At 33.6% G+C, this 13,344-nt stretch overlaps 1 protein-coding gene and 1 long non-coding RNA gene across 2 annotated transcripts; both read right to left on the bottom strand.

Annotated features, from left to right (window-relative positions):
* Positions 1-56: 56 nt before the first annotated feature.
* LOC121129902 (legumain) lies at positions 57-1,742 on the bottom strand. Its single transcript, XM_040725611.2, has 4 exons — positions 1,413-1,742; positions 1,032-1,336; positions 752-968; positions 57-684 (listed from the first exon to the last, which is right to left on the bottom strand). Exons 1-4 carry the CDS (start codon positions 1,594-1,596, stop codon positions 113-115), a joined length of 1,278 nt encoding a protein of 425 aa, XP_040581545.1. The 5' UTR covers positions 1,597-1,742; the 3' UTR covers positions 57-112.
* Positions 1,743-3,227: 1,485 nt separating this feature from the next.
* LOC121129868 (uncharacterized) lies at positions 3,228-3,691 on the bottom strand. The gene is made up of 3 exons (XR_011783628.1): positions 3,552-3,691; positions 3,432-3,502; positions 3,228-3,369 (listed from the first exon to the last, which is right to left on the bottom strand). It is a non-coding gene; the product is annotated as an uncharacterized lncRNA (long non-coding RNA).
* Between the last annotated feature and the right edge of the window lie 9,653 nt (positions 3,692-13,344).

The raw sequence follows: 13,344 nt of genomic DNA on the forward strand, positions 1-13,344 counted from the left end.
CAATTAAACAAACTAAAATTAAATTTCTAATCCGTTGGAAATGTTAAAAAATGAGCTATTATGACACATTCTATATTCAAAAACAATTTTAAAAGTTATAATGGCTATTTCCTTATAAAATAGAATCAAAAGTTGATATCCAGTGCTTACATACATTATTAATAGAATCCAAAACATGGACTGTTTTGATATTATAGTGGCAAATGTTGACAAAATGCTGTAAGAATTCAAGTGCATAGGAATGCTTTGCCAAATTGAAGCAATTCTTATGCAGACCATCCACTACCTGAGAGTAACATGAATAGTCTGAATGCTTCAATAAGATTTTGTCAGTCTTGATTGAGGTTAAATCATTTTCATTGATCCCTTGTACACCTAAATAAATTTGATCAAAGATTTCCCTCATAAATTGACGCTTGGCTTTTGTGAGTTTGATAAGAGCCGCATTTTTTGTTCTAAAGATCAAGTCTAAGCTTACATCACGGGATGAAATGGTATCCATGGGACTACTTTCCTCTGAATGCTCCTCAAATATTCCGGATTTTTGTCCCAAAAATTCTGAGAGATGAGATTCAGCAACTTTTTTATCGCCGAATTGAGTTACATGTGAGGTGTTTGTTTCTTTTCGAACTATGTCAAACTGTTTTTCAATGGTTTCTTTCTTCAAATCTTCCTTGTCAGAATCTAAGAGAAGTTATGAAGAAATTTACTATAATGTATCAATGTATTTGTTAGATTAATGAGTACGGACCTTCAAGCCAATTGACTGAATAAACATCGCCGAGATACGTATCGTAAAGTTCACTATAATAACAGGCATAAGATGATTCTTCAGAATTAGATGCAGTCATTGCATAAACATTTTTTAGACCAGTAAGAACTCCATCAAACATTGATCCGGATTCGCATGCCTCGACATAGAAAACCAATTTCTTGAATTGTTTCTTCTTCTGAATCTTATGAATTGTCTATTAAATAAAGAATAAGTTTTTATCAACATACAAATACACAGAAAAATAATAAGAGCCAACCCTATTTAAATCCCCAACTTGAAGAACATCATCTGGAAAGGCAAGGAGTCCTGGACCTCCATGATCAGCAAAATATACAAAAATATTATCCTTGGAAGTTGAGTTGATGAATTTTTGGGACCCAGTCTTCGGATTGATTCCACTTAGGACTTTCAAAAAGACCGATGGATTTACAGCCGCACCAGTATAATCAGTGGGCACATTGTGATATACATCCTTACCCCCAGGCTTATTGATCATTTTTCCAGGAGTTGGATTCACCTTATTTGATGCAATATCATCATACATCATAACCACAATCCTTTCTGCAAAGTTTAATATCGACAAGACCATTGATTGAGATTATATTTAAAAAGACAAGTGAAGTAAGTTAATCATTACCATCAGGGATTCCATGAGTTCTAGCAATTTGATAGGCATGACAAACGTCTGCTTGATGCCTATAATTATCCCATGTATTCGATCCTGCCACAAGAAGAACCCATGTCTTTCCTTCATTGTCAGCATGGGCTTCTATTAAGAAGCAGCAAAAGCCAAAAAGAAAGATCCTTAACATGTAATCCATGCTATTTTTTGATTTAAAATGAATGAAACTTTCTATATTCAGGTATTAATTTAACTCAAAACTAAATATTATCTATATCTAACTTCGAACTCTATACAATTATGTAAGATAAGGCAGACGATTGTTCTGTGTTTTGTCCTTTAAGCAAATAATTTATCTTTTAATTTAAAATAAAATTTATCAGGATTTTTAGAATAAAAATAAGGCAATAAGTACTTATATAATGAATATTCAAAGAATAACAAAAAAGTAATTAACTTGCTTATAATACTTAAATATCCTCTTCCCCATAATTGCAAATAAACAAGGTTTTTACGTGGCGTCAGAATTGTTGATGTAGGGTTTTTTTTTTTTTGGGGGGGGGATTATGACAATGAAATCCCTTTTTCCACTAATATCAAGGAAAATATTGGACTATTGGATGTCAAAATGAGAACAACAAATAAAATCTTTGACGAATGTGCTTGGCTATTAATTTCCAAGGGTTGATTTTTGGGAACAAATTAAATATTTATAGGAATTATATCTAAGAAGTTATTTTGATTTCATTATCCACGTTACATTATCTTGCTCTTTGATAATTGTATCGATTGTTGCAGAAAGTATCCACCAATTTAGGAATTGGAGGCACAAGACATCAGTTTTACTTTAGCCTCATAAACTTTAGGTTTAGACTTGTACTTATTTTACACATAGGTAACACTTGCAACAAATGGTTTTGAGCTACAAAAAGTCGATATCACTCAAAATTTAAGGATCATTAATAAAATCTAAAGTGTTGAATTGCATAATTACTAAATGATCTGAAAGTTTCAACAAAACATATTTGTATGCATTTTCTAGGTGAAATTAGTTATTTTAATTTTTCTTTTTTTAATAAAATACCATATCAAATAGATTTTTTGAAAAAGTAACTTACACATCATCTGTTCTTATATATTATTTATGTCATCCCTAAAAAATGGGGAATTAAAATATTATATTACAACCATGTACCCAAATTTGTGGAAATTAATTACTTATTTAAGAAAAGAAGAAGTAATTGCTAAAAAGTGGATATAGAAAGAGGTGATTGTACTTAAAGAAAGAAAATGAGCAAAGACGTAAGTGAAAGACTCCAACACCAAGTATTAAATTACAATACAATGGAAAAATTAAAATATATGAAAAGCATTGCCTGGAATTTTCACAAATTTTAGAATCAGTTATGTCTATGAACATTATGTGTCTTCTTATTTTAATCATTGACTAATTCAATATGTTATCATTATTTAAGAAAATGAAGGCTATAAAATCGTCTTATTAAAATATTTAATTTTTATGAGTTATAACTAATGACTTGATAATTTAAAAGAACAAAAAGTATGTATAAATAGGTGTCACATAAATAAAAAATGCAAAATCACGTCAAATAAAAAGTAATAAAGTAAGTATTAAGGGATTAAATGTCGTACTCCACAACGTTTGAGTATAGAAAACATGGTATCCTCCAGGGAGGATGTCTTTTCTAATAAACAATGATCCAAACAAAGTTGACAATATATCCCTCTTAAGTGAGCATGATCGAAAGAGGCAGAGTTCCAAGATGGGGGGAAAAAGGCTTTAGGAGAGTAATGGAGGTAATTCAGGAAATATAAAAAAGGAGATCACTTATTAAGAGATAGTCCAGTATGACAATTTTCCCAACCATCTGGGATAGACATAGCCTTAAGTAGTTTGTCCTGATAAGATTCTTTGGTGATTTCCAGCTTGAGAGGGAAATCGAGCCGGAGTCTAAAAAGAATGAAATAATTAGTAATAATATCGTAATAACTAATATTAATAAAATATATTACACAATGGGATAAGACTAAGACCAAGTAAGATTAATCCAAGGAAAGAGATGCGCCTTCGTGAGCTATTTAATCTAGTTGATAATAAAAGTAGATACGGTAGAGAAATATGAGGCAACCCACCATTTTGGGACAAGAAGATTTATCAATAAATATTCTTTTCTTTCTATCGATTGAGTTTTTTCCATTTCTTCAAGCCTCAACTAAGGTCACGACTATACTTCATTAACGTGCCACAAGTCAATGTGTCCTTCCGAAATAGACTCAGCATCCCAGATCCGTGATTCCTTACTCCTTTTTATAATATTAAATATATAAACAGCACAAGATGACGGATCACTTCTTCATCATTATTCCTTTTTTCTTCGTCTCCTGACTTTATAATTAATCTGATTGAGATACAACGGCAAAGTTCGAACCGACAATAGAAAAGCATAAAAAAGAGGCATAGGTTTCATACCACAAAATCTTCTCGAGGAAAAATTACCAGCGGAAAACATGTAGGTGCAAAAAATGTAGGGGCGAAAATGTTTGGGACAAAATTACCTAGAACCTTTTTCCATGTATTAATAGTTTCAAATAGAAAGCTTACGCGCTATTTCAATATTCTAAACTACCATATCAAGAAATATCGTCTATCACAATATATGAAGAAAAAATGATGACAATTTTTTAACAAGGTTAGAAATGCCTTAGAATATGTAGATGAAGAGAAAAAAACAAACACACAGATATGGAGAGATAAATGTCATTTGTTGAAAATTCGAGGTTCGATGTAGAAGTAATTCCTAGAAATAGTTTTCAAATAGCAAATTATTAAAAATTTCGTTCAATAAGAAAATAACCATATTTACATAATATGTACATAAATTACATCCAGAGGTTATCAGTTGTATTTCGTACATATTTCGCAGAATTTAAAAAAATATTTTTTCCTGCACTGTTTACAAGTTCCACATTTTTTTATCTCCTTCTTCAAATAATTACTGTGCAAATCACACTCTTAGCATGAATAAAACATTTTATTTCTGTTGCCATGTGATTTAAACACTTCAGTTGCCTATTCATGTGAGAGTCTTTTTCTGGATCAAAATGGGTTGATCAGTTCAATCAAAATAGCATGCTGAGTCTAATAATAATAGAAAATGGGGTGGATTCGAAATTAGTTAAATGAAACAATTTAATGTTGAGTGATACCTTGTAATAAATTAGCCGATAATGTTGGTGGAGTATCTTCTCCCAAATAATTAGATGCCGAACATAAAAATGATAAAGAATCTTTGGATAAAGTGACGGATGTAGGAGACGAAGTCAACGTAGGCAAGAAATCGTTATGTAGGGAAAATGAATATTTATTCATTCTTTGTTAGGGAAGTTCGTTTCATTTTCTATAGATTTAAAAAAAAGTTTTTCTTTTCATTACAAGAAATCAAAGGAACGACATTTTTCATAAGATATTCAATGCTTTCCTTCGATGAGTTTTTTTTCTTTATAATATACTTCAGGAATCAAGAAAGGCAATTCACTGGACAAAATTCCATGTTGTAATAAGAGTTTGTGAACTATCAGACCATTCTTTCACGTGTACAACTCCTGGATTTTAAGTAGATTTTAAAGTGAATATTTGATAATTCTTTATTCCTTTTAGAGGACATAAATACTCGTCTATACAGTTTTTCCATTAATACCACTGTATTTGTGAGCTTCCACTTTTAGAAGATATAACATTGAATTTAGTAGATACTTTGACGACAACTTCTACAAAACTTTCCACACATTCAATTTTTTGTTGATTATAATAAGATTTGGACATTACGCGAAAGCCGCGGTCAGGTGAAAACTTTGAATGATTTTCAACAAGAAAATGTATAGAAACCAGGGAGATGCTTCTTGCCTCAGTCTATTTCCCCGAATTTAAAGTGGAGTTCTTGGAAGAACATGAGCATAGAGTCCTAGCTCAAAGATATCTAACTTAAGATCGCAGAGCAATGGATGATTCAGAATCTGTGTCCAACCAAACAGTGCAGATGGAAACAGCTTCCTGTAGCTTTTATATCTAAAGACCAAGGAGAACTGACACTGTTGACCAAGAAGTCAACCGATACCTGTCTAATGAATCAAGTGATATTTATTCTATACTGTCGTACAGCAGAATTAAGAAAGTATTCCTTAAGATGAATACCATCCTCCCGACAAGTGCCTCAAGTGAGAGGCTCTTTTTGTTGCGTCTTGACGAGGGAGAGACGCAAGCTTATTTATAATAGGAGAGATCCAGGATGACCAAGAGACATGAGGAGAAGAATTCACGTGGAGGAATAATGTAACACTAGATCATGTGTATTCTAACTATACTCTGATATATTTACATAAGACGATACTATTTATAACACGTAAAACACAGTACTTATATAAGAAGATAAAAACCAGAAAGGACATATTAAATACATAACACTTTTCGAAAGCTAATTTAGTGCTTCGGTCAAACAGACAGAAAATGTCTGATAAATACTTCGAGATTCAGCTACTTTTAAATGCCAATGACTGTTTATAAATATAGACGTTTATTATATAAACTAATTCTAACCGTGTTAATTTAGATATACAAATTCATATACCGGGTGTCCGGAAAGTCCTGACTGATTTCTAACTTCCAACTTCATTAAGATCTACAAGGACTAAAAGTAGAGATACAGAGAAATGTTTTAAATAAAAAAACTTTGCTTGGTTATAATCTATAATATGTTTTTAACAATTTGGCATTTAGCTTCCATAACAGCCACCACAACACGGGGACGGAAGGAGGAGCAGGTGTTCTTGATGTAGGTGGGGTTCATCTTGGCCCAGGCCTTGGTGATACTGGCCTTGAGAGCTTTGGTACTGCTGTGGCGTTTTTTGCAAGCCTGCCTCTCAATGTGCGCCCAGATGCTGAAATTCAAGGGGTTCAGGTGGGGGAAGAGGGGGGCCAAAAGTCCTTTGCCAGAATTCTACATTCTCCTTCAACCACTTCTGGGTGTTCTTGGCTGTGTGTGCGGGTGCCCCATCCTGCTGGAAACACACCCTCCATCCTCTTGCCAGGATACTCCTTCCTGATCCATGGGACCACCTTGGTCTTGAGCACCTTGATGTAGTCCTCCGAAGTGAGCCTGTAGCCTTCTCGGAAGAAGACTGGAGGCATGGCTTTACCATCTGAGCCAACAACTCCAAGCATCATGATGCTGGCTGGGTGCTTAGTCATGGATACATATTTCTCAGATCCCACATAACCATTAAGGCTAATGTAGCGATCATTTTTGCGGTTGAAGACTGGATCCACTGTAAAAGTTTTCTCATCGGAATAAATGAGAATTCTGTCCCCATTGCTTTTCATGTTGTTCAAAATCTTCTTGCATCGGATGTATCTGACCTCCATATTGGCCATGGACAAAATGGGACGGGTGGTGCAGACCAAGGACTTGCCCCCAATGTCCTTGACAATGTTGGCAGTAGTAGTCTTACCCATGTTGTTCTTCTTGGCAATTGTTCTGATGCTCAGAAGAGGGTTTATCTTGATCTGGGCCCTGATCTTCTTCTTAGTGGCCTTGGTGGCCTTTAAGACAGGTCTCCTACTTCGAGGCTTGTCTTCAAGGCCTTCCCCCTTGTCCAACCTCCTCTTAATTCTGCCAATGGTGCTGGCGGACATGCTGGTGGCCTCAGAGATCTCCTTGTGGCTGATTCCTGCACGAAGCAGAGCAGCTACTTCATGTCTTTTAGCCTCCATGTCAAAAACAATTATGAATTTCGAAATGTTATTGATACAAAATTTGTTAATCTGAAAACGGTCTTTAACTTTTATTTACGCAACATTTACATAAAAAGTCTCTCAAATCTCGAAAAAAGCCATCGAACGTACCGGTCAAGACTTTCGGGACACCCGGTAAAAGACTTACCTAAATGCATTAGAAGAACATAATTCATACATGTCTGAGCCGTTTGATAAGAAAATTTGAAAAAACAACCGTTTAGTGGGGCTATAACAGATTTTCTATTTTATTCCAATTATAAAAAAAACTGGAAATGGTTAATTTTTGCCGTGAAATGCCTTAAACAGTTGGCCGATGGACACGATTTCACCTTGGCGTAGCCCTTCTTTAAATAGAGAAGTTGTATTATCCACATGAACACTAATATCTGTGAGTGATAGGAAGTCGAAATAACGCTCTATCTACAGATCACATTAAGAGCTCTTTAATATGAAGATCTCGATCATTCCCTGTCCACCGACCCTGTTAAAAGGAGCCGTATCATAATGAAATTCCATAACCTGGTAAGGAAGCTTCCGTCAAAACTTCCAGGGTTGGATTAAATTTCTTCTCACTGATGTACAGACTATTCTTAGTTCTTCCCACCATTATATATCTTTCTTTCTCTAGGAGGAGATTTGAATTTATGGATTGATAGGGTCATCGAAATTTCCCTTCTATTAATTTAACTGAAGGTTTCTCTGAAAGAATAGGGGTACTCAAACGCTGATCTCACACTTTTGTGGAATTTAGCAACAAGACCTCGGATCTTTTGCGTAGTTATTTGTTGAAGGTCTCGGACCGACAATCATCGCCTTAGGAGAAATTAAGTGGCAACACCTTGGATCTTTTGCGCTTTCTCCTCAGGAAGGCTAAGAATCATGGACACATAGTCCCATAACAACCCTAGATGAATAAGTTGCGTCCTTGGAATCCAAGAACTCTGATTCAAATAGACCTTGAACCCAAGGATTGTGTATAACAGCGAGGCTAAACACGAAGAGAGCGAGGCATACACAAAGAGATTGGCCTGCAAAATTAAGTCATCTAAATAGATGCTACAAATTATCTGCAGTTTTGATCTGAGATATGAAATCACTTGTTTCAAGAGCTTGGTAAAAATTATCAAAGCTGACGTCAGACCAAAATATAAAACGTTAAATTGGTAAATATTGTTTCTGGATCAAAATTTTTAAAAAGCGACGGTGGTCAGGAAAAATCTTAGAAAAATGATATTTATCAAACAGATCTAAAGAACATAAAAAAGAAAAGAATCCTGGGTTAGCCAAAATCTTAATGAATCAACTGATTCTAATTTAAATTTGGAATTAACTTATTAAAGGTGTTGAGATTTCTTGTTACTCTTCATCGAGAGTTATCCTTCTCAGGAACAGCAAATATTCCGGAAAGGAATAAAGGAGACTATTCCCTTTCAGTAACTATCTCAAATGCTCCCGAAAACAACATTTCTGCAATTTTGTTATCCATTGCTTGTTTAGCCTCAGAGCATAAATATCATATTTGTTTTTTCCATCCCTCAAGCGAGTTCCTTCAAGTGTGAGTAATACAATTGTAATACAATTTCCTTGGATTTTTTTAAATTTAATCCAATTTTCTAAAAATGTATCGAGAGGATTGGCAAGGATGTGGAGAGGGAATAAATAGATTAGGGCCCCTAAAAAAAATTTGCTTGAATACCTTCGACCCGTGGATTGACCCGGGATCTAAAAAAAAGTAATATAACAGAAGGATACATTGAACTAACATATCCTATAAGATTTTAACTTTTTTTAGCGAATGTGAGACATGCACCATGTTGATTTGGCGTATGACACTTGGTTTTTAACACTACCAAGACTTTCACGCCCAAAACCGAGGGCTAAAAACTATTTTTTGATATTAGAGGGGCTCCTTGGATGTATGTGATACTCTAATAGTGGTTTTTAAGTATCCCACTCTAACACTCGGGACCATGAACAACCCGAGGACTTTGAACTATTTTGTCATAAATAATATTAAGACAATTTATAATGTGTCATCATGAAGTATACGGGCCATTTTCCTAACTGGCAATTTTCTTCCATGGCAGTTTTCCTAGTACCTCTTAATTTCCATATATATTTTTATTATGACGATATAATTGAAGTTTAACCAGACTGTAGGTATAAAACTAAATTGACCTTAATTAAATACTCAATAAGCAATACTTATTCATATTTCTTTATTATGGAGATATTCTTGGATGATTAAAAAATTACACATAAATTTAAAAACAAAAAAATACAAATAAATCAATGCTTGGTTTATTATCAATAACAGCTAAATATAATATTTGATATGATAAAGAACATATGTACAATATGAACTAAAAATGTCGTATTGTTGCATCACAAAAAAATTAATAGTAGAATTCGTCTTATAAAGTTCAATTCTTTCATTTAAAATATCATATCCCAAATGACAAAGATTATCTTTAAATATTAACCTCACACTTGATTTAAGTGAATAAATAATTAATGATAACTACCTTATAAGTTATACCAAACAATATCGTCGATCACAATATGTCAATGATCAAGAAAAAATTGTTTCTATTTTTAACAAAATTCGAAATGACGTAAATGTTGAAAATTCGAAATGTAGAAGTAATTCCCTAGAAATATTTTCAAATACCAAATTATTAAGGATTTATTCCATAAGAAAAAGAAACCATATTTACATTAATTCCATCCAGAAGTTATCAGCTGTATTTCAAACATATCAATCTTTTCTAGGATTTGTTATTAGATATTTTTTCCTGCAATATTTTACAAGTTCCACATTTTTTATCTCCTTCTTCAAATATTTACTGTACAAATCACGACCTTCACATGAAAAAAAACATTTTATTTATTTTTCCATGTGGTTTGAACACATCAGTTGCCTATTCAAGTGATATCTCCTTCTTCAAATAATTACTGTGCAAATCACACTCTTAGCATGAATAAAACATTTTATTCCTGTTGCCATGTGATTTAAACACTTCAGTTGCCTATTCATGTGAGAGTCTTTGTTCTGGATCAAAATGGGTTGATCAGTTCAATCAAAATAGCATGCTGAGTCTAATAATAATAGAAAAGGGGGGGTGGATTCGAAATTAGTTAAATGAAACAATTTAATGTTGAGTGATACCTTGTAATAAATTAGCCGATAATGTTGGTGGAGTATCTTCTCCCAAATAATTAGATGCCGAACATAAAAATGATAAAGAATCTTTGGATAAAGTGACGGATGTAGGAGACGAAGTCAACGTAGGCAAGAAATCGTTATGTAGGGAAAATGAATATTTATTCATTCTTTGTTAGGGAAGTTCGTTTCATGTTTTATAGATTTAAAAAAAAAAATTTCTTTTTCATTACAAGAAATCAAAGGAACGATATTTTTCATAGGGTATTCAATGCTTTCCTCCGATAAGTTTTTTTTTCTTCATAATATACTTCAGGAATCAAGAAAGGCAATTCACTGGACAAAATTCTATGTTTTAATAAGAGTTTGTGACCCATAAGACCATTCTTTCACGTGTACAACTCCAGGAGAAGTAGATTTGAAGGTGAATGGATGATAGATCTAAATTCCATTTAGAGGACATAAAAACTCGTCTAAAAGGTTTCTCCATTTATACCACTGTATTTGTGGGCATCAACTCTTCTTTGAGGATATAAAATGGAATTTAGTAGATGCTTTTATTAATATTTCGATTGCATGGGTTATTAAATGGATTTCCATTTAACTTATGTTAATTATGAGTGAACCTATTTTTCAAATAATGAGTGTAAAGTCCCTGAACTCTGGATTTTCCCATAGCCTGACGAAGGAAAATGTTATGAGACAAACTCTCTAGCTACTAATTTTAAATTTAATCTTTTGATCTTCTCTTTCCAGGGCATTAAAATGTCCAAACACATAGGCTTTATGACTCAATGGAGAAATAGAACACATTTCTTGGTATTGATCCCTCTATTAAATAACACAATTATAATCAAACTAATTAAAACCTGGAGTTTCGTTTCCTAATGGATCCAATGGTCCTAGAGAACAAGAACAACAATTTTCGAGATACTTTTCAAATCCACATCACGAAAGGTAACGTCTTCATGCTCCGAAGTTCAGATATAAGAGAAATCGTCAATAGATGAAGAACGAATCGGGGAATTAATGACGAAAATATATTATAATTTATATGAATATGAAAATGGCGTCGAAAGATTGAAAAAATAAGCATAATAATAATTCGATATCAGTCGGTTAATAATCTAATCATACCAATATCAACTTGAACTCATCTTTATAATCTAATTCAGGGGTCAGACCCAGCCCTCGACGTAAGTTCATCTGACCCGCCGACGGTACTTGAATTTGCTTTATAAAACGTATGGAACGCAAAACTTTGGGATAAAATTGAAGTTTGAATATGTTGTCCGGAAAACTATCAGGTATTGATTGTTATGTACCTTACATTTACTATTGTTGAAGTGTATTTTATGCATAATATATTTGAAATCACTTTTACTAGCTTTATGTGGTTCTACGCATTTCAAGAAATATATATTCAGTACACATGTAGCACCAGTAGGAGCTATATTCATTTTCTCCATCTCCGTTTAGGTATCCCACAATTATGTATCTTTACCCTTCTTTCATTTTGAGATCCCGTTTACTTCATTCTTCATCATGACTATTAAAAAAGAGAAATGGGCACCGGGTGTCGCGTTTTCAATTAAGAGTCGAGAGTAAAGTATTTCTTTGGGGAAATAAAGAACCAAAAAGCTAGTTGCGTAATATGTATTTCGTCGTCACAAAGAAAGCAAAACATCTACCAAAAGTTTTCTGGAACGTTACACTCTGCGAATTATGAGTCCATGAAATGTGGCATAAAAAATCAAAGAAACTTCTTCACGAGAAAGTTTGCTGAAAATGAATCTGTCACTGTTACAAGATACCACGGCGTTACCTCACTAACACAAAAATAATAGTTTACATTAAATCGTTTTAGTTTAGAATTTTAACATACATAAGTTATATATAAATAAAATCTTTTTAATTTTTCATGGGCTATCTTTAAGATAGCATGTTTGTGCTAGTGTATAATAAAATAATTTGAAATAAAATATATAATACGGGTACATCCTAGTAACATTATATTATAGGATTTTATAAAAATACATAACCAGTGTATTTATTTCAAAAACAGAGACAGATACAGGAGTCCGAAGTAGACTCCATAGTTCGGGAGTACCTCATTACCTGTGAGAGTGATTACTAATAATGACACAATTCTTGTAAATGAGACACCCTCATTCTCTGGTCGTAGTTTATGGGTGAGTCAGTCAAGTCTTTTCGTCCTGAGTTATTTCGTTATTCATCGTGGTCATAGGTGTGCGTCCTGGTTGAATGAATTTTTGATTTACGCTTCATTGTTTGGGGAAGCGTCGGCAGAAAAAAAGAAGACTTTACTACTATATTGCGCTGGAAGCGAAGTATAGCAATGGTTCAAGACATTAAAACTTACTAAGAAGGGAGAGGAGGAGGATTTTCAAACCGTCATCAGAGCCAAGTTCGAGGCTTTTTCTCCCAAGGAATCTGTGCTCTTTGAAAAGTATAGGCTGTTAGAAATGAAACAATCCCAAGGCTATTGATGATTTTGTTACACGATTCAAGGCAAGGCCAAATTTGGAAAATTTACTTGTAAATCTTGGTCCTATTTTGTCTTCCATTCTGAGACATACCTCCAGTTCTAATTTGCGACGATCAGTCTTTGAGAAAGGCTTCCCTCCCTTGAGAAAGTGATTAAATTGGGCAGATCTATAGAGACTTTGTCCCCCAATGTTAGGGAGATGGAACGAAAAGATAATATTTTTCTAATAGAGCACAAGGGGCCAAAATCTCTAATCAAAAAGAGCTCCGAGAATTGGATCTCCAAGCCCAAGTATCTTCCTCTTGAAAAGAAATGTTTCTTTTGCAACCGTAAATATGTATTACTAAAAAATGAGTGCCCGGCGAATACACGAAAATTTTCGAGATGTGGCGTAATGGGACATTTTGCAGTGTGCTACAATTTATGGGCCCATTAAGCTTCGGTCATTACTTTTGATGTAGCC

This window comes from Lepeophtheirus salmonis, chromosome 14 (assembly GCF_016086655.4).
Source record: "Lepeophtheirus salmonis chromosome 14, UVic_Lsal_1.4, whole genome shotgun sequence".
Lineage (NCBI taxonomy): Eukaryota > Metazoa > Arthropoda > Copepoda > Siphonostomatoida > Caligidae > Lepeophtheirus > Lepeophtheirus salmonis.

What these genes read in the sequence shown, in the direction of transcription:
- LOC121129902 (XM_040725611.2), bottom strand. Translation starts at nt 1,596, where the DNA reads ATGGATTACATGTTAAGGATCTTTCTTTTTGGCTTTTGCTGCTTCTTA. An exon ending in AACTCATGGAATCCCTGATG is followed by an intron (nt 1,337 to 1,412) that starts GTAATGATTAAC and finishes TAAACTTTGCAG; the next exon opens with AAAGGATTGTGGTTATGATG. An exon ending in AAGTTGGGGATTTAAATAGG is followed by an intron (nt 969 to 1,031) that starts GTTGGCTCTTAT and finishes TTTATTTAATAG; the next exon opens with ACAATTCATAAGATTCAGAA.